Raw genomic sequence first — 20937 nt, 5'->3', positions numbered from 1 at the left:
ATTATTATTTTTAGAATTTTATTTTTGTTCGATCTAGAATACATGTACATTCCCTCGTGGAATATATGATCGATATATGTAAAATTCTATTTTTGTTGCGGATCGGATTCTTGCGATGCGTGGTACTTTTGGAGCACCAGAGGCGCAGCGGAATAAGAAGCAAGAAGAATGCGACAACTCGACCCGATGGTGGTGGCTAAATATGGCAACAGCTAGGGTTGGAGCATACTGAAGACAGTGATGGAAAATGTCATAATAGTTGGAAAATCAATTTCCAAATTTATTGCTTTTATTTACTGTGATGATTATATGCATGTGATGTATGCTAGGATAGGTTAAAAATCCTCATTTTTAAATAACTAAGTGGGAGAGGGATTTTAATAAATCTCATGGTCTCCATTACTAGTTTGTAAGTGATGCAACAAGCTTGCGTGTTGGCTCTGAGTGCCTCCCTCCACAACGGATGGGTTTGTTGCGGATCACTAGATCAAACTTCCTTTTATGGATGGTTATAGGAAATTATTTAGGAGCGTGTGATCTTCTCCAACTGAAGGGGCACAATCCTATTTAATGGACTTAGTATCAAGTAATGGTATACACTTAGGCGCGTTCAATAGTATCCACCCCAACGGAGTCACTGCTATTGTCTTGTGTGACCAAAGTGAAACCAACTATTAATTTTATTTATCATAAAGTTAGGATGACAAGATAATAAAATTTATGGGTCACACCCTCCTCTTACAAATGATGAATTTGTATACGTCCACACTAACGTGACATGCAATATTCATGGTGATTTGAGGTGTTGGTTAATTTAAAATAGTATTGTTTGAGAAATCAATATTATTCTAAATTTATAGTCTTGACCAAAGTTTATTTTTGTGATTCTTAGGATGACTTTCAACCCACTAGCCATTATACTGAAAGAGAACAAACTTACTGGTCCCAACTATATTGATTGGAAAAGAAACCTGGACATTGTTTTTACTGCTGAAAGCTATAAGTTTGTACTGACTGAGGCTTGCCTGATGCACCTGACGGTGACTCTACCCCAGAGGAGATTGAGTATCATAAGAAATGGGAAAAAGCTGATGAGATGGAGCGGTGTTACATTTTGGCATCTATGTCAAATGTATTGCAACATCAGTATCAAGATTTACCAACAGCTTATGATATAATGAACAATCTCAAAGAACTCTTTGGGCACCAGAGTCGGACTGCTAGGCAAGAGGCAATGAGGAAACTAATGACAGCCACCATGTCTGAGGGGACACCCGTAAGGGATCATATCCTCAAAATGATGGCTTATCTGAATGAAATACAAGTCTTTGGAGGAGAAATCGATGGGGAAACCCAGGTCGATAGAATTCTCCAAACACTACCCAGAAGTTTTGAGCTGTTCCGTTTGAACTATAACATGAACAAAAGAGAGTATACGTTGGCAGAACTTCTGACAGAACTACAGGCAGCAGAAGTAATATTTCGTCACAGTTCTCAGATTTACTATGCTGAAAATGGTTCTACTTCTAAGTCGAAAGGCAAGAAGAAGAAGAAATAGGTCTTTTCAGCAAAGAAGGTGAATAAACCTCAGAGTATAGGATAAAAAGCTGGAATGAAGAAGCCGAAGGGCAAGTGCTTCATCTGCAAGCAGTCTGGACATTGGAAAGCGGACTGTCCTCGTAGGAACCAGAACAATAAAGGTATATCTCATACTCTAGTAGTTGAAACATGTTTAGCGGTGTTATCTACCAGCACCTGGTGTGTAGATACGGGAGCCACTGATCATGTCTGCAATTCTTTGCAGGGGTTCCAGGAAACCCGGCGACTATTTGATGGAGAGATAATCGTCTACATGGACAATGCTACTAAGGTGGCGGCTGTTGCAGTGGGAGACGTCTACTTATCTTTTGATAGGAATAAAAATTTGATTTTAAGAAATTATCTTTATGTACCCAGTTTTAGAAAGAATTTAATTTCAGTTTCTAAACTGTATATGGATGGATATTCAGTTTCCTTTAGTAACAATGTCGTTATAAAGAGAAATAAGGTGATTATATGTTCTGGTGCATTGGTTGGCAATTTATACACTTTAAATCTAATTTCTCCCACAAAGCAAAATATGGAAATTAATAACACATCTTCTAACTCCAATAAGAGAAAAGAACCTTCAGAGATGAACCAAACGTATCTTTGGCATCTAAGGCTTGGACATATTAACTTAAGTAGGATTCAAAGGCTTGTAGCCGATGGACTATTGGGTTCATTAGAATTGGAAAACTTTCTAACATGTGAATCCTACTTGGAAGGTAAAATGACCAAGAGACCTTTTAAGGCCAAGGGGTATAGAGGCAAAGATGCGTTAGAACTGCTTTATTCTGATTTGTGTGGTCCTATGTCTATCCAGGCAAGAGGTGGTTATGAATACTTCATCTCCTTTATAGACGATTATTCAAGATACGGATACATTTACCTGATGCGCCGCAAGTCTGAATGCTTTGACAAGTTCAAAGAATATAGGGCTGATGTGGAGAAACGTCTTGGTAAAAGTATCAACACACTACGGTCTGACCGTGGTGGTGAATACCTCTTTGGAGAGTTTAGGAATTACTTATCAAAAGTCGGGATTCAATCCCAATTGACTGCACCTGGTACACCCCAGCGGAATGGTGTGGCAGAACGAAGGAATAGGACTCTTATGGAAATGGTTAGATCGATGATGAGTTATTCAGAATTACCAAATTCGTTTTGGGGATATGCTTTAGAAACACCAGTGTACATTCTGAATATGGTATCTTCTGAAACAGTTCCTTCTACTCCCATGGAATTATGGAATGGGCGTAAGCCTAGTCTGAATCATATCCGGATATGGGGTAGTCCAACACATGTGCTGAAGGGAGATACTGACAAGTTGGAATCACGTACAGAAGTTTGTCTGTTTGTTGGATATTCTAAGGGAACGAAAGGTGGTTTATTTTATAATCCTAAAAAACAGAAGATCATTGTTAGCACCAATGCTTGATTTTTAGAAGAAGATTATGTAATGAACTATAAGCCCATGAGTGAAATAGTTCTAGAAGAAATTAAAGAGGACACGTCTACTTCAGTACTAACAGTACAAGATGAAGTACCACAAGAGACTACAACACGTGTTGTACATGATACACAACCACAGATAGTGCCTCGTCGTAGTGGGAGAGTTGTAAGGCAACCTGAAAGATTCATGTTTTTGGGAGAGTCTTCGGACTTGATCCCTGGTAAACATGAACCTGATCCCCAGACATATGATGAAGCACTCCAAGATATAGATGCAGTATCTTGGCAAAAGGCAATGAATTCTGAAATAGAGTCTATGTACTCTAATAAGGTCTGGGAGCTTATAGAACCACCTGATGGTGTAAAAGCCGTTGGATGCAAGTGGATCTACAAAAGGAAAAGAGGGACAGATGGGAAGGTAGAAACCTTCAAAGCAAGGCTTGTTGCGAAAGGGTATACTCAGAAAGAGGGAATCGACTATGAGGAGACTTTTTCGCCGGTAGCCATGCTTAAGTCTATCAGGATACTCTTGTCCATTGCTGCTCATATGGATTATGAGATTTGGCAAAGGATGTCAAGACATCTTTCCTTAACGGAAGTCTTGAAGAAAACATCCATATGAAGCAACCAAAAGGGTTCATTGAAAAAGGCAAAGAGCATCTAGTGTGCAAGCTTAATCGATCCATTTACGGATTGAAGCAAGCTTCAAGATCTTAGAACATCCGATTTAATGAAGTAATCCAGTCATTTGGATTTATTCAGTGTCTGGATGAGTCTTGTGTATACAGGAAGTGTAACGGAAACGTGGTGGTATTTCTTGTACTATACGTAGATGATGTTGGAGGATCGGTGGCCGGCTTGAAGGGGGGTTGGATAGCTCGGTCACCCCCTAATAGATTTCTTCTCTATAAGAGGGTTAGTGCACAACGAAATATACTAAAACTAAAGCAATGAAAAATAAACAAGAATACAAACGCTAACAAGCTCGATGTAACGTGGTTCGGAGATGATGCTCCTACTCCACGACGTGTCCTTGAGGTGGACGAGCCCTTGATCCTTCGGTGGATCAGTCCCCAGTAATCTTCGGCTAAAGCTTCTCCTTCTCGGTGGAGCAAACCTCTCACAAAATAATCTCTTCCTCTTTACAAGATGAAGTTTAGATTAGGAGGAAGAGGATTGAACTTGGGAGCTTTGGCCACTGAATAAGAAGGCTTACAATTAACACCAGTAACCTTCTTCAAGCCCCAAGTCTCTCCTTAAATAAGAGGAGAGAGTTGATCAACAATCAACTCGGCACCAGTCGACTGGTGTTACCGTTAGAGGTAGCCAACGGTTATTTTCCAGCACCAACGGTCATTTACCAGTCGACTGCTAAAACTAGCAGTCGACTGGTAGCTGTTTGCTGAGTGAACAGAATGCTTCTGTTCGCTGCCAGTCGATTGCTAAAACATGCAGTCAACTGGTGCAGTCGACTACTAAAAGTTGCAACCGACTAGACTGCACCTTGTTACACACTCACACTCATCCTCTCCGGAGTCGCCCTTGAAGTCCTCTTCCTTGGCCTTCATCTCTCAGATGCACCCGAGCCCGCAGCTCCTCTCCGTACCATCCTTCACGTTGCCTTGAAGTCTACTTCCCTCGGCTCCACTCCGTTGCTCTTCGTCCGGCAGTCCCTCGGATGCCTTCCACACCATCCTTCACCGACTCAAGGATCCGAGCCCTAGGATGAGCTTCCCAAGCTTAGTTGCACCAAGCCCCTCATGTGTGTTTCACCAAGTCCTGCAAGACTCAAACACACGTATCAAACACATATGAAAGCCTAACTTAAACTCTTTGACACACACATCAAAACCATGATAGTACCGATCAAACTTAGGTCGATTGCACCAATAATCTCCCCCTTTTTGATGTGTGGCAATATGTTTAAGTTAGGCATTAATAACAATATGAAAATTAAAAGCAATATGTAAACATGAAACATAATTCCCAAGCTCCCCCTTAACATATGCTCTTCAACCTTAATTTTCAAGTTTTGCACACAATTAGGTTTCTAACTTAAACCTTTCCCATTTCTCCCCCTTTGACACCATCAAAAATTGTACCAAACATGTACACATACCTAGGTATCAATGGGGACTTAAAATTTCCCAAAACTAGCTCTTGACAGTGCTGAAAAACAAGTACCAGTCAACTGCTAACTGTCGCAGTCGACTGGCACATTACTAAGCTGAATTTCAGCATTCCGAAGTCAACTTCAGAAATGCATAAAAAATTCTAGAAAATTCGAAAAATCATGAAATTTTGAACACATATTTCTTTTAATGTCCTTTAATAAGGAAAAATATGTTTTTATGAAAATTCATCATATTTTTGAAGTTTTGATAAAAACTCAAACACCTTAAAAACACTCAAGTTTGTATCAAATTAAACCCTGTTTTGAATTCATATGTTTTAAAATAACTATCCACTGTAAATAAAACATAGTATTGTTTTCAAAGTATTTAAAATGTCCAACTATGATCTATGGGTAAGATGTCCATTAATTAAACATTTGCTTTCCCCATAGTTGGTCTATGATCACTAAAAAATTGATACATCACATAACTCATCAAAATGCCATAAGCATATGTGAATTATTTGTATCATCCTAATATCTCACATTTATGGTTAGAAAAGAAGACAAGTCATTGTGAGATAAAGGTAACTTCTACTTAGCCCTCTTAATCATGAATTTCTAGCAATGCTAAGTGCTCCCCCTTAAGGTCTCAAGTTAACCATTCTTCAAGGATTTGAATTATGATTTCCATGGTTGACTAAACCCAAAATCCTCTAACCCTTGAGGATTGATTTTGGCACCCAATAGAAATTATTTCTAATTAGGTTAATCAAATATTCCTTGGGGATCCATTTTCTATCTATGGTCTTGGTTTTTGATTGCCCCATAGCAAGTAAACAATGGTAGGTCTTTTCATTATTTGGTTCATTGTATCCTATCCCATTTTTCTTAAAACTTGCCCTTTGGCTCCCAATGATCATATTTAGGGTTTTAGAGCCAATTTCAAATTTCCTAAGGGCATTGGTAAGGTATTCTACCTTTTCCCTTAATTTCCTATTTTCTTCTTCTAAACATGAATCATTTGAAGAATTAGAAGAAGCATGCATATTGTTGTCCTTAGAGCACATAGATTCTAATTTTTCTTCAAGACAAATAATATCATGTTTCAAAGATTTATTTTTCCTTTTTGCCTTGAATAAATCCTCACTTGTGCTTTTAATAATCTTAACCAAAACCTAGGGAGGAAGATTGTGTACCTCACTTACCGAGAAGTCCGAATCCGAGGTTTGACCTCCCCCGTCACTTGAGCTACCCTCTTCATCTTCACATGAGCTCCTTCCTTCTTCTCTTTCGGATGAGGTGGAGACTCCATCATCAATTCCCATTAGAGCAAAATTCACTACTTGGTGCTCTTCTTCCTCCGATGGTGATGATGGATCATCACATATTGCTTTTAGGTTGTGAGCCTTCTTTCCCTTTCCTTTTGTCTTTTTCTTCTCCTCCTTCTTCTTTCCTTCTTTCTTTTTCAAGAGAGGGCAATCATCCCTCATGTGTCCTTTTCCTTGGCAATTATAACAAATGACTCTTCTTGTCCTACTCTTGCTTCTTGAACTCCTTCTAGCATGAGACTTGTTAGAAGAAAAGGTTTTAAATACTTTTCTCATCTTCCTTACCATATATGCCTCTTGATCGCTATCTATTGAGGCGCTTGAATCCTCGGAGTCGGAGGATGATGGGGATGAAGTTTTCTTCTTCTTCCTTTCTATAACAAGAGCTATTCCCTTTTCTTTTGAAGGCTCATTAGCTTGTTCATGAAGTTCAAATTCGGAAAATAATTCATCAAGCTTAATCAAGGAAAGATCCCTAGATACCTTATACGCATCAACCATCGATGCCCATAAGGTGGTTCTAGGAAAATATTGGAGCACATACCTTACTAGGTCTCGATTGTCAATCTTCTCACCTATTACATGAAGTTCATTTACTATCTTCTTGAATCTACCATGCATTTGACTCACGGTCTCATTAGTCTTCATGGCAAAGGTTTGAAGTTGCCCCAACAAAAGATCTCTCTTGGCCCTCCTAGATTCACTTGATCCCTCATTTAATTCAATGAGTTTTTCCCAAAGCTCTTTAGCGAAGTTGAATGGTCCTACTTTGCTTAATTGCTTCTTAGAGAGTCCACATTGTAGAGTTGTTGTGGCTTTTGCATTTACTTGAGCCTTCCTTGCCATCTCTTTTGTCCAATCCTTGGTTGGAAGAGGCGCTCCCGACCCATCTTTTGGTTTCTCAAATCCATCTACAACACTAAACCAATTTTCAATATCATTCATTAAGTAATATTCCATCCTACCTTTCCAATATGCGAAGTCATTGCCGTCAAAGAAAGGTGGTCAAGCGGTGCTATATCCCTCTTGAAGCGCCATCTTGATGCTTCGGTCGATGGTTAGTTCTTCCGATGCTAACCTCGCTCTGATACCACTTGTTGGAGGATCGGTGGCCGGCTTGAAGAGGGGTTGGATAGCTCGGTCACCCCCTAATAGATTTTTTCTCTATAAGAGGGTTAGTGCACAGCGAAATATACTAAAACTAAAGCAATGAAAAATAAACAAGAATACAAATGCTAACAAGCTCGATGTAACGTGGTTCGGAGATGATGCTCCTACTCCACGACGTGTCCTTGAGGTGGACGAGCCCTTGATCCTTCGGTGGATCAGTCCCCGACAATCTCCGGCTAAAGCTTCTCCTTCTCGGTGGAGCAAACCTCTCACAAAATGATCTCTTCCTCTTTACAAGATGAAGTTTAGATTAGGAGGAAGAGAATTGAACTTGGGAGCTTTGGGCACAGAATAAGAAGGTTTACAATTAGCACCAGTAACCTTCTTCAAGCCCCAAGTCTCTCCTTAAATAAGAGGAGAGAGTTGATCAACAATCAACTCAACTGGGCACCAGTCTATTGCAAAACCATCAGTCGACTGGTGTTACCATTAGAGGTAGCCAACGGCTATTTTCCAGCACCAACGGTCATTTACCAGTCGACTGCTAAAACTAGCAATCGACTGGCAGCTGTTTGCTGAGCGAACAGAATTATTCTGCTCGCTGCCAGTCGACTGCTAAAACATGCAGTCGACTGGTGCAATCGACTGCTAAAACATGCAGTCGACTGGTGCAATCGACTGCTAAAAGTTGCAACCAACTGGACTGCACCTTGTTACACACTCACACTCATCCTCTCCGGAGTCGCCCTTGAAGTCCTCTTCCTTGGCCTTCGTCCCTCAGATGCACCCGAGCCCGCAGCTCCTCTCCGTGCCATCCTTCACGTTGCCTTGAAGTCTACTTCCCTCGGCTCCACTCCGTTGCTCCTCGTCCGGCGGTCCCTCGGATGCCTTCCACACCATCCTTCACCGACTCAAGGATCCGAGCCCTAGGATGAGCTTCCCAAGCTTAGTTGCACCAAGCTCCTCATGTGTGTTTCACCAAGTCCTACAAGACTTAAACACACGTATCAAACACATATGAAAGCCTAACTTAAACTCTTTGACACACACATCAAAACCATGATCGTACCAATCAAACTTAGGTCGATTGCACCAACAGATGATATTTTGTTAATTGGCAACAATGTCAAGGTATTATCGGACGTGAGGGTATGGTTGTCCAAACAATTTGATATGAAGGACTTAGGAGAATGTGCACACATTCTTGGGATCAAAGTTATAAGGGATCGCAAGAAAAGAATGTTGTGTCTATCCCAAGCTTTATATATAGATACAATCCTTGCTCGTTTTAGCATGCAAAACTCCAAGAAAGGTTTCTTACCTTTTAGGCATGGAGTAGCCTTATCTAAAGAGATGCCCCCAAAGACATCAAAGGAGATTGAGAACATGAAGGCAGTTCCTTATGCTTCGGCTGTAGGAAGCCTTCTGTATGCAATGTTGTGTACGAGACCTGATATCTGTTTTGTCATGAGCATGGTTAGCAGATATCAGAGTAACCCTGGACAAGGGCATTGGACTGCGGTAAAGCATATATTAAAGTACCTGAGAAGGACTAGAGATTATATGCTAGTTTACCAAGCAGACGATTTGCTCCCTGTGGGTTACATGGATTCGGACTTCCAATCAGATAGGGACAATAGTAAGTCAACATCAGGCTATGTGTTTACTCTAGGAGGTGGAGCCATTGCATGGAGGAGTGTTAAGCAGAAATGCGCCTCGGACTCAACCATGGAAACTGAGTATGTTACAGCCTCTGAGGCAGCAAAAGAAGTCGTATGGCTCAGGAACTTTCTAATGGACTTAGATGTGATTCCTGGTATGCCCAAGATCATCACAATTTATTGTGATAATAGCGGTGCAGTTGCAAACTCGAAGGAACCACGAACTCATAAAGCAAGTAAACATATAGAACGCAAGTACCACCTGATACGAGACATCGTCAAGCGAGGAGAAGTTGTCGTCGCCAAGATTGCATCAGAAGATAACCTAGCAGATCCTTTCACAAAGGCCCTTCCAGTGAAAGCTTTTGATCGGCATGTGGAGGGGATGGGAATCAGATGTAAGGCAACAGATATGACAGCTTAGTCTTTTAGTATAAGTGGGAGATTGTTAGAGTGTATACTAAAAGCCTAGCTTTTGTAAACATTTATTTGTTGAAATAAAAGAATCACATTGGTCAATTTTTGCATTTATTTGATAAATGTAATTGTTCAATTAATTTATATAGTAGATAACATGGAGTGTGGTGTCATACTCAGAAGATCATGTTGTCGGCTCTCTATAAATTATAAATAGTTGCTCGCGACTAAGATGGAAAGGAACAAATCATCAATATAGTCGTAGTGTAATTAAGTATTAGTTTATCTTGACTAATAAATTACACTGATACACTTTAAGTGTATTGAGTAGGATCATTTAGGTAAGTTCTTTTTGTACTGACTTAGTAAAAGAACTAAACCTTAGTTATTATGGAAGTGTGTAATCTTAATCCTAATATAATAACAAGCACATATATTTAATATTTATTTCTTTGACTTATCAAAGGGTGAGGTTTAGCTCGATAAATCAATATGTCCGATAAGTTGAGAAATGATATTACTTATAGTGTGTGTTGTTGATTATAGAAGGAATATGTGTCCTAGTTATCTAGGTTGAGAATGTCCCCAAGAGGAGCTCATAAGGATTGCAATGTTAAACCTTGCAGGTGGACCTAGTCCGACATGACAATAAAGTTTAGTAGTACTACTCTTGGAGCTAGATATTAATTAAGTGAGTTGTCAGTAACTTACTTAATTAGTGGGCATTCGTAATCTTAAACACAGGGATACTAACACACTCATGATAAGAAAGAACTCATAATGTAATTTGGGATTGGTGCGGTAGTGCGGTAATAACTCTCTAGTGGAATGAGTTATTATCGATGAACTTGAGTTGTGTGTTCGGGGCGAACACAGGATACTCAAGCTCATCGGAAGGCCAAAACCAATTTCTCCTCTAGGTCCCTGTCGTAGCCTCATAATAGCCTCAAGTCCATCCAAATATAAGGCTCTTCTTGGTATCCAAGAAGTGGGCCGGTCCAATGCTTGGTGACCAAGCAAGGGTCGGCCACATCCTCTCCTATAGGGGCCGGCCCTTTGCTTGGTGATCAAGCATAAAGGGGTCAGCCACAATAATTCAAAAAGGGAGGCTTGTTTTAAATTTTTAAAATCTTCTCTTTGTAGAAAACTATAAGTTTTAAAAGAGAGATTTTAATTTTTTAAAACTTTCCTTATTTGAATAGAGAGTTTAAAATATTTTAAAACTTTCCTTTTTTTAACCATCCTCATGGTTTAGAAAAAAGGGAAAAGAAGTTTTAAAATTTAAATTTTCTATCACCATGTTAAAAAAGAAAATTTTATAAGAGAAGTTTTAAATTTTAAAACATGGTTTTAATTTTTAGAACTTTCCTTTTTTAACTCTTACTTTAGGAAAGAGAGCTTGTAAATTTTATAAGAGTTTTCTTTTTGTAAAATTTTATAAAAAAAACTATTATTATTCTTTCCTAAATATGGTGGCCGGTCACCTTGCTTGGTGTCCAAGCAAGGGGCCGACCAATCCCAATCCTAAACCAAATAGGATTGATCACAACCATTGATTGGTGATTGATTCAATCAAGAGGAAAGAAAAGGAAAAATAAAAAGGAAAAAGGAAAAACTCTTGGATGATTTTATTTTTTGTAAAAGGTTTTTCCTTATTTGCCTTGGGCAAGTAATATAAAAGAAGGGGTGAGGGGGCTTCATGAGATACAACTCTTATTCTTTTGCTTGGGTGATCTCTTGGTGGCCGGCCCTCTCCTTTCTCCCTTTCCCTTTGCTCTCTTTTCCTTGGTGGTGGTGTTGGCCGAATTCTAGAGGAAGAGGAAGGAATCTTTTGGGTGGTGTTCATCTTGGAGGATCGTCGCCCACACGACGTCCAATGCGAGGCGAGGAATACGGCAGAAGATCTCGAGGTCATTAGCTTACAAAGAGAAGGTATAATTAGTAATTGTTTTCCGCATCATGCTAGTTTTTCTCTTTGTAAGAATTCTAAATACAAGAGGCAATTAGATCTAGTTTATCGAATTTGTTTTTCAATTTTGTGTTTTCTTCTTTTTCGAATTTGTGATTCGATTGTTCTTTTCAGTTAACCTAGAGTTATTTAAGGAAATAAATATTAGCTTTCCTTAAAAGGCTTTGCCTAGGCAGTGGTGGTTGCTCCCATATCCAAGAAGGTCATGTGCCGCCATGCAGTCCTGGAAGCCAATTTTGAAAATTAATATTTATGGAATTAATAATCTAGGTAGATTTGAATCAATAGTGTTAAGTTCCGCTTGCGATTCAAATCTAAACCATTAAGAATAGATAAGTTAAATTTGGAATCAATGATGTTAAGTTCCGTCTGCGATTCCTAATTTAACTACTAAAGAACACAATAGGTTATTTAAGGAAAGGTTCGACACTTGTACAAAAATTTTTGTCCAGTGGAACCGGTACGTTTTCTTAGGATTAACCAACATGAATAGCTCGTCGTGCTCTCGTTGCTTGCTTCTTTTATGATGATATGCAGTGGAATGAACTCGAAGCAAATTTACAATGTTAACACAAAGGATTTACTTGGTATCCACCTTAAGAAGAGGTGACTAATCCAAGGATCTACACACACGAGCACTCTCCACTAAGAAAGCACTCATCTACAGTAACTACTGAAGGCGGAGAAGCCTGTACAAACTCACAATACAACAAGAAGGAAATACAAGCTTATACAAATAAAATCTTACAAGATTTACAAAACCCTAGCATGCTTCTTCTTGCTTGAATACACCTCTTAACTTGCTTGGAAGTGCCCCAACACTTCTCGTTAAGCCCCCAAGATCTGGTGTGTATTTGTGAGCTTTGTGGAGAAAATCGCTGTGAAGATCGGAGAAGAATCGGGCGAAGAACTGCGAAGGAAAACATTCACCAACGGCTATAACCTGCGCAATGGTAGGATCTCAATCGATTGAATGACTCTCAATCGATTGGGGAGGTTTTGAATCAATTGATCGGGAGGTTTTGAATCAATCGATCGATCGATTCAGAGCACCTCTGTGCTCTCTAGAAAACACCTGAATCAATTGCCTGAGCGATTCAGCCTATATGCGCGATTTCCAGTCCCCCAATCGATCGGCCGATCGATTGGAGGTGCCCAATCGATTGGCTAATCGATTGGGAGAGGTTCTGTGCTCGTGATTTATGCCCCCAATCGATCACCCGATCAATTGGGCCACTGCTTATCGCAGCACAACCCCCAATCGATGGGTTGATCTATTGAACTCCTGTTCAATCGATCAGTTGATCGATTGGACTCCCTTTAAAACAAGTCTAGGGTCCCCAATTCCAACATCTGGTCAATCGTGACCTGTTGGAACATCATGCCTAGTATCCGGTCAACCTTGACCTGTTAGGACTCCTTCATCAAATGTCCGGTCAATCCCTTTGACCCACTTGGACTTTTCATCTCGTAATGAGTGTCCGGTCCTCCATGACCCACTTGGACTTCCACCAGATGTCCGGTCACCCTTGACCCATCTGATTTTCCTCGTGCCAAATATCCAGTCAACCCTTTGACCTACTTGGACTTCCAAACATCAAGTGTTTCCATCTGCCTGGCTTCACTCACCAGGACTTTCACCTAGATTCACTCACTAGGGTTTTCACCTGACTTCACTCACCAGGATTTTCTACTGTCTGGCTTCACTTACCGGGACTTTCAGCTACCTGGCTTCACTCACCAGGACTTTCCAACTCTCTAGCTTCACTCACTAGGTCTTTCACCTAGCTTCACACACCAGGACTTTCCAACTGATTAGCTTCACTCACTAGGTCTTTCCCAGTCAAGTATCTGGTCAGCCTTGACATACTTGACTCCTCTTTAAACCAAATTGGTCATACCCTCACCAGAGGGGAATTGCACCAACAATTTTCTCAATCGGATGATTGCACCTGCAATCTCCACGTATTGTCAAACATCGAAACATAAATATCTAAACTTAGGATTGAGCCAACTCAAGCCTAGTCAACCTGGTCAACCTTGACCTAGAGGATATTGCACAAACACAAGTAACCTTAACTTTGAAACATTTGCCATAATCAAAACTTAGGTTCGACCGTCTGATGCTTCCTACACCAACAAAAACTTTAAGAAAAAGAGAAATGTCTCAAAAATATTTTTAAGAAATAGGCTTTTCAACAATATATTTAAGGAAGGAGATTTTTTTGTTAAAAAAATAAGTAAAGAGATTTTTCAAGAATAGTTTTAATAAAATATTTTTAGGTAAAAGGTTTTTAAAAATATTTTTAAGTAAAAGATTTTTCGAAAAATTTGAAGTAAAGAGAGTTTTTTATTAAAAAAATTGTGGAAAAGAGAGAATTTAAAATAAATAAATAAATAAATGTTAAGTGTAGTAAGCAGGATTTTTTTTATTTATTTATTTGTCCTTATGATCCAAGAACGTGGAAAAAATAAGAAATTATAAATGGTATGCATGAAAACCCTATTCTACCGAGCATTGTCTTTGTTGATTTGGTTAAGTCAAGAAAGGTTAATTAGGTCCGTGCTTATTAATTAAGTTTGTACTTTTTAATTTTAATTATTAAGTTAATTTAGTTAGGTTTAGGTTTATTAATAAAGGTAGAATTTAAATTTAAATTTAAATTTATTTGTATAATTAAGGTTAGATTAATAATTAAGTGTAAGATTCAATTTATTTAAGCTTATTATAGATTAATAATATTAGGTGTCTAAAATTTGAGTTAAGTTTTACTTTTTAATTAGAATTTGAGTTTAATTTAGAATTATTTAATACTCGTTCACTTAACGAAATGGATTGATCAAGTTAAAAGTAATTAGTTTAGGTTTAGTTAATTTAATTTAAATAATTAAATGAATTTTGGATTAAAATTATTAAATTTATTTTCTACAAATTAAGTTAGAGTTTATAGTAAGTTCAGACTAGATTAGATTTAGATTATTTTGGATTAATAGGTTTAAGTTAATTGTTTAATTTTAAGTCTAACATAATAATTAAGTTTGTAAATTGATTTAATTTATTAGTTTATTAAATTAAATTTTTTAAAATGATTTAAGATTAATTAGATTCAAATTTTAAGTTAAGTTATATTATTTAATTTAGCATTTTTAGTTAAGTTTGATTATAAATTAAGTTCACTTAAGTTAGAACTTTAGATTTAATTTTTAATTGAGATTAAGTTTGAATTAAGTTAAAATAGAATTTAAAGTAATTTAGGATTGATTAAAATTAAATAGATTAAATAATTTTGAATTTTAATTTGATTTTTAATTTTAGTTAGTTATATTAGATATATTAGTTTGAGTTTATTAATTTAAATTTAAGTTATATTAAATAAGATTTAAGTTATAAAATTATTAAATAAAGTTTTGATGTTATTAAGTTTAAGTTAGAATTAATAAATTTAGATTGATTAATTATGTTTAGAAAATGTTTAGAAAAAGATTAAGGTTAATTTAGTAATTAGGTTTATTACTTTGATTAATTTCAATTAAGTTGAATTAAGTTTTAATTAATTAAATTCAGTTAAATTAATAATTACGTTTATTAGTTTAATTTAGGTTAAGTTATAACTATTTAATTTTAGTTAATACTTGACTTGAGGTTTAAAATTATTTAGCTAAGTTAATAATTAAGTTGTTTATTTAATTAAGTTAGGTTGTTTTAATTAGGTTATGTTATTTTAATCTAGTTAATTTTTATTATGAATTAAGTTCACTTAATTTAGAACTTTAGATTTAATTTTTAATTGAGATTAAGTTTGAATTAAGTTAAAATAGAATTTACAGTAATTTAGGATTGATTAAAATTAAATAGATTAATTAACTTTGATTTTTAATTAGATTTTTAATTTGTATTAATTATATTAGTTTGTGTTTATTAAATTAAATTTAAGTTTATTAAATAAGATTTAAGTTATAAAAATATTAAATAAAGTTTTGATATTATTAAGTTTAAGTTAGAATTAATAAACACTACAACAAAAACCTTCATAGACATCAGTGGAACAACAACGGTTTTAAGCAAAAACCGATGTCTTTGAGTATTTTACACCGGTTTTTTCAAAAATCGGTGTCTATGAGCGCAGATTTTCGCTCATAGACATCGGTTTTTTAGGCGATGTCTATGAGCGCCCGTTTTTTCGTTAATAGACACTGATTTTAACATCGGTTTTTAAAATCCGATGTCTATGATAATTTTCCCACCAATACTTAGCTAAAATTTTCAACTCTTCCCTCTAACCTAACCCTATATGTTGCCGTCCACGGGAGGCAGAGAGAGAGAGCCGTCTTCGGGCGACTCACCTTCTCTGCCTCTACCTTCTCCTCCCCTCCCATCGCCGACCCAATCTCGACCTCCTTCATTCTCCCAATTCAAAGCAGACAAAAACAGAGATCGGAGATCTGTGCTTCTGATTCACCGCTCGATCTGCCAAGATGCAGATAGGTTCTGAGACATATGCACTTCTAGCCAGGATCTTCTGTGGAGCTGAGTCAAATTAGGGTTTCCGTTCCCACTCTATGAAAGCTGTGCCTTCGGTCATCATTCTCCTTGACAACGTCAGCAAGCAAGCGATAGAAACGAAGCGAGCGTGGCGATGGAACAGACAGACCTTCATCATGATCAAGCCCGACGGCGTCCAACGCGGCCTGGTGTGCTCTCCCTCTCCCTCCCCCTTGATTTCTTCTTCCTTCGCTTCGTTCATTTATTCTTCGGCGTTGCATTGCGTAATTTACAGTAGATGTGTTACTGAAACACCAAAATCCTTCTTCTTCCCTTTTTTTTTTAGTTGAAAGGTTGGAGAAATCATTAGTAGGTTTGAGAAAAAGGGTTTCTACTTGAAAGGTGAAGATTTTACCAACTGCAATCCTTTTTTTGTTTTCCCCGTCTACTTTAGAGAAGAAACGAGAAATTTTCTTGGTTATTTTTGTGCGTCGATCAGGGTTGAAGTTGGTCGGCGTGGAACGCTCCTTTGCGGAGAAACACTACGTCGACCTCTCCATGAAGCCTTTCTTTGGTTCCCTTGTGGAGTACATCATCTCTGGTCCGGTGGTAGCGATGGTATGGACGCGAAAGAATGTGGTGGTCAGACTATGCAATTGAGATTGGCAGGTGATTTCTTCTTTGTCAGTTAAATTTCTTGAAACTCAAATAAGCTTGAAACTTTGCTTGTCAAGGCCATGTTCTTGCATGTGTAACCTAGAAACTCAAGTATAGTGGAAACTAAAAAATATTAGAGTTTCATCTTCTTGATATCTTGATTGCAAGTATTAATTGATTGATGCATGCAATGTGTTTGATGAATTTCCTCAAACACTATCCAGCAAGAGATCTGAATGAAGTTTCCAGCATATGAAGAAAAAAAATCTTTTGGGGTTCAAGCTTGTGTGCCCGATTACGAGCTTTACAATATTACTTTCTCTGATTTTTGAAATCCATTAGCTGGACCTCTTCATATATCTGTGCAGATTACTATCTCCCTATAATGAACATGTTGCATAGGTTGGATTCTCATGTGTCAAATGGGTATGGATCGTTCTGTTCTTCTGTGTTCATAGCTCATTCATATTGTGTTAGCTCGATGCAGTTAAGAATTTTACATTACATTGTTGTCTTGTCACTTACAAAAGGGAATATGGAACACTGAACAAGCTGCACACATTCCTCTTACAGACAATTCTAACATTGAGCAGGTCTGTAGTAAGGCATTTTTTCCCCATTCTTTCTCATCGTCTAGGTTTGTGTTAACTTTTTTCCTTTGGCCCTTCAAGTTTAAAACCAAGAGGAATCACTATGTTGAGGGAAGAGAGGTAGGCAATCGCGAGTTTCTTTGCTCATGAGATAGACTACAAAGGTCATTTAAATTTAGATCTTCTGCTACTGCTATGATCCTCATTGGCTATCTAGTAGAAGGTTTCATCAGTTAGACTAATCTGCATTTCGACATGTAATCTCCACAACCAACAGATAGTAATCTCACCACACAAAATAATATAATGAAGAAAACATTATCCTGTTGACTGTTATGGGTGCTAAGGGAATATATATCTCCCTATTACTAGCTTGGCATATGATAAACAATTATTTGTGCGACTCTTTTACAACATTATGAGGTCAACAAGCATTTAAACAATATTTGTTTTCCAATATAATCTCACCACACAAAACAGAATTAAGAAATTACTTTGATCACAGATTACATTCAAGCCAAATGTTATACAGGCTTGATTTTGTTTTATTGTTCAGAATACTGTGGAAACAAAAACAATATTGCATCATTTTATAATCTTCAAATGGCACTCTAATTGAATTCTGATTTTGGTGGCATTTGCAGGGTCCATGATGCTTCCTTCCAACATGGTGACAACCATGCTAATTGAAGATCTATTTTCTGGCTTTATCTGTATGCACCATAAACCCACTATCATCATCTTTTTTGTAATTTCTTTAGTCTTAGGATTAGCATCAGTCTCAGGACTAACAAGACTGGTATCAGGAGTGACCAAATCATAGTACTTATCAAAACTGTCATAAACCCAGTCTGGAAAATAAATTTCACTACTGTGGTCTGCCATTGCTTTAAAGTTCTTTCTCCCTCCAACGATTTCTAATATCATCATTCCGTAGCTATAAACATCTGACTTACTGGATGCAGTCATATGGCGTTCTGCTTTCTATATACTGCAAAAATTGATTAGATGTATCATCCCTAATTATTCACCCAATTTTAAAGCCAACCCAGTGTAAAAAAGTAAAGTTAGTCATAACAAAATTGTAGTGACCAAATTGCCCACATACTTATTAGTCTAGCTTATGAGGAACTTGAATGGCCTCAAGAAGGTGATCCAACTGATAGTAGTTGAACCAAATGAAGATAGTATGAATAAATTATTTTATATATTTCAAGAAAAATCATAATAATCTACTATACACCATGCATCACTATATTTAGTTTCTTTCAAATCAGTTGCCTTATAACATATTATTTCAAATGTGCAGATCAAAGAAGCTGAGCAAACAAGTAAAAATTTTGATATCTTTCAATATTTCAGTGTGTAAATAAATAAATATCTATCAATAAAATATCTTAGTTTATCTGCTTCGTTATAGGCTTTATGTTGGTGAGTAGCTACAAGTGGGGTCATGTGCATGCATTTTATAATGCCCTTGTCACATGGACCAACAACGGTTATATGATATCGATGGAACTATTCTGGTAGAAAGTGGATCTCATTCCATGTATTAGGGTCAGAAGTCATTTGGATTCTGATAACCCATAATCCAACTCATGTGTAATTGTTAGTCTATCTTTAAGAACTAGTGAGGCCTTGTTAATTGGCAGGATGTAGCATCAAATTTATCTCAACAGTTAGTATACTTTGTAACCTTGACCGTTTAACTGAAAATTTTTGCCATTCCTTTCACACATCAAATAATATTAGATGCACAATCTTTGTTAGTATCAAAGAAAGGTTTGTGAATTTAGCCAGAAAATGTTATGGTGATCTCAGATGGCACGTCTTCTTTAGTACTAGGGTTGTGCCTATAGTTGATCAGCGTCTTCTGTTTTTGCAACATACTACGCCCTTTGTATATTGTTGCTCCCTGCTTTATTGAATTCTTTATCAAACCTTCACTTTCCTTGATGGTTGCTTGTCTCCTAATTGAAGGGGAAGCACTGACAAAACTGTTATTTAAGCTATTGTTTGTAGAACGGCCAGAGCTTGTGGATATTATAGGGTGACTTTTTAATTTGGATATTTTCTCTTAAGTTTTTTTTCCTTGTTGAATAACTTCATTTTAATAATTTTTCCCAAGTCATGCTTTGCTTTACAACCTAACCATCCACAAGCATTGTCAAGTCTTGGCAACATATACATGGATTGGTAAGCTTTAGAAATGTTTGATGACAACTGTGCGGATAGTTTATTTTTGTTCCTTAATGAAACTTCTCTTCATGCAACAACATGATGAGTGTTGCTGCATCATTCTATAAGGCAACTTTAGCAGTTACAACAGGGATATCTGCGCCCTTCAACAACTTGGCTATTATATACAAGCAACAGGTAGAGTACTATATCTACCTTTTTCATTGCAATCATGTACTAACAACATGTTCATTACCATCACGCCCTCGCAATCATGCTTGGTTTTTTGTCAAACAGTTGGCTACAGCACGTTTATGTTTTAACAGGATACAGTTAGAATGCCATCTGGACTGCTATAAGATTGAAGTGAGAAGGATCATCAGTGATGGATGGTCGTTGACCATTTAGTGCAACTACCTCTCATTTTAGTGGGGAAGCATCTGCATTGGCTTTGACAAATACAGTTTAAAATATTTTATTGGATCAAACTTTTCTTAGGGATATGAATTCCAGTTTACTATGTGGAATTTTTGTAAAAATCACTTCTCGCTTTTATTTCTTCCTTATTCAATCATGAGATTTTTGTCGGTTTATATTGGCAAGATACTTCGGCTAATTTCGTTAATTTGGCAGATACTAGGCAGCACCTACATAGCTACACTGCTAGTTCAACCTTTGCTTCCTGCGTGGATATTCAATCATGAGAATTGTTGCTTTTTGCTAGTTCAGACTGATGCTGATGGTCTTGTCAATAGAGGGAACACATTTAAGGAGATTGGTAGAGTTACTGAAGCAATTCAGGATTATATACGTGCTGTGAATATCAGACCAACTATGCCTGAAGCCCATGCAAATTTGGCTTCAACTTACAAAGATAGGTAATTGCTTCTTTGAATTTGTGCCAGTGTTGGACTATATCAGTATCTTACATCTATGATTCTTCTTTCTATTTATTTGTGGTTGAGATAATTGATGAACGTTTCTCTTTTTAAGCATTCCAATTACTCATCTTGTTACCTGGTGCTCTTACTACTTTTTCAACTATGATTTTTGGTCTTGATTTACTAATATATTATTTATGTATTTTTACAGTTTACAAATCTCAAGTACTCCAGAGTTGAAATTGATGAAGTGCGGTTCGAGTGGGCTGAATGCATGCTAGATTACATTTGAGACAGTTGTACCTTGATGTGTTAACAGAATGTTATACTTTGATTTTGATATCTATTAGCTAGCTTTTGATGTAAAAAGAATGTTTGGGTATTTTATGGATATTGTTGTAAGAAGATTATTTATATAATTTGTGAATATGTGTATTTTATGGATATTATTGAATGAAGAATATTTGTACAATTTGTGAATATTTGTGTATTTTTTTTTATTATTGTCGGTTTT

The 20937-nt window shown here is 37.1% G+C and overlaps 1 protein-coding gene across 1 annotated transcript; it reads left to right on the top strand.

Annotated features, from left to right (window-relative positions):
• The first annotated feature begins 16132 nt into the window (after positions 1 to 16132).
• LOC121980423 lies at positions 16133 to 19696 on the top strand. The gene is made up of 4 exons (XM_042532451.1): positions 16133 to 16326; positions 16471 to 16786; positions 18009 to 18056; positions 19638 to 19696. Exons 1-4 carry the CDS (start codon positions 16195 to 16197, stop codon positions 19643 to 19645), a joined length of 504 nt encoding a protein of 167 aa, XP_042388385.1. The 5' UTR covers positions 16133 to 16194; the 3' UTR covers positions 19646 to 19696.
• Positions 19697 to 20937: the final 1241 nt, after the last annotated feature.

The sequence above is a fragment of the Zingiber officinale genome, chromosome 5A (assembly GCF_018446385.1).
Source record: "Zingiber officinale cultivar Zhangliang chromosome 5A, Zo_v1.1, whole genome shotgun sequence".
NCBI lineage: Eukaryota > Viridiplantae > Streptophyta > Magnoliopsida > Zingiberales > Zingiberaceae > Zingiber > Zingiber officinale.
The sequence above is the reverse complement of the archived record's forward strand: the minus strand, read 5'-3'. Positions and strand labels throughout refer to the sequence as shown.

Excerpts from the sequence above, each read along its gene's own strand:
- LOC121980423 (XM_042532451.1), top strand. The coding sequence starts at position 16,195 with ATGAAAGCTGTGCCTTCGGTCATCATTCTCCTTGACAACGTCAGCAAG. Across the intron at positions 16,327-16,470 it reads ACGGCGTCCAACGCGGCCTG|GTTGGAGAAATCATTAGTAG; the intron begins GTGTGCTCTCCC and ends TTTAGTTGAAAG. Across the intron at positions 16,787-18,008 it reads TATGCAATTGAGATTGGCAG|GGTCCATGATGCTTCCTTCC; the intron begins GTGATTTCTTCT and ends TGGCATTTGCAG.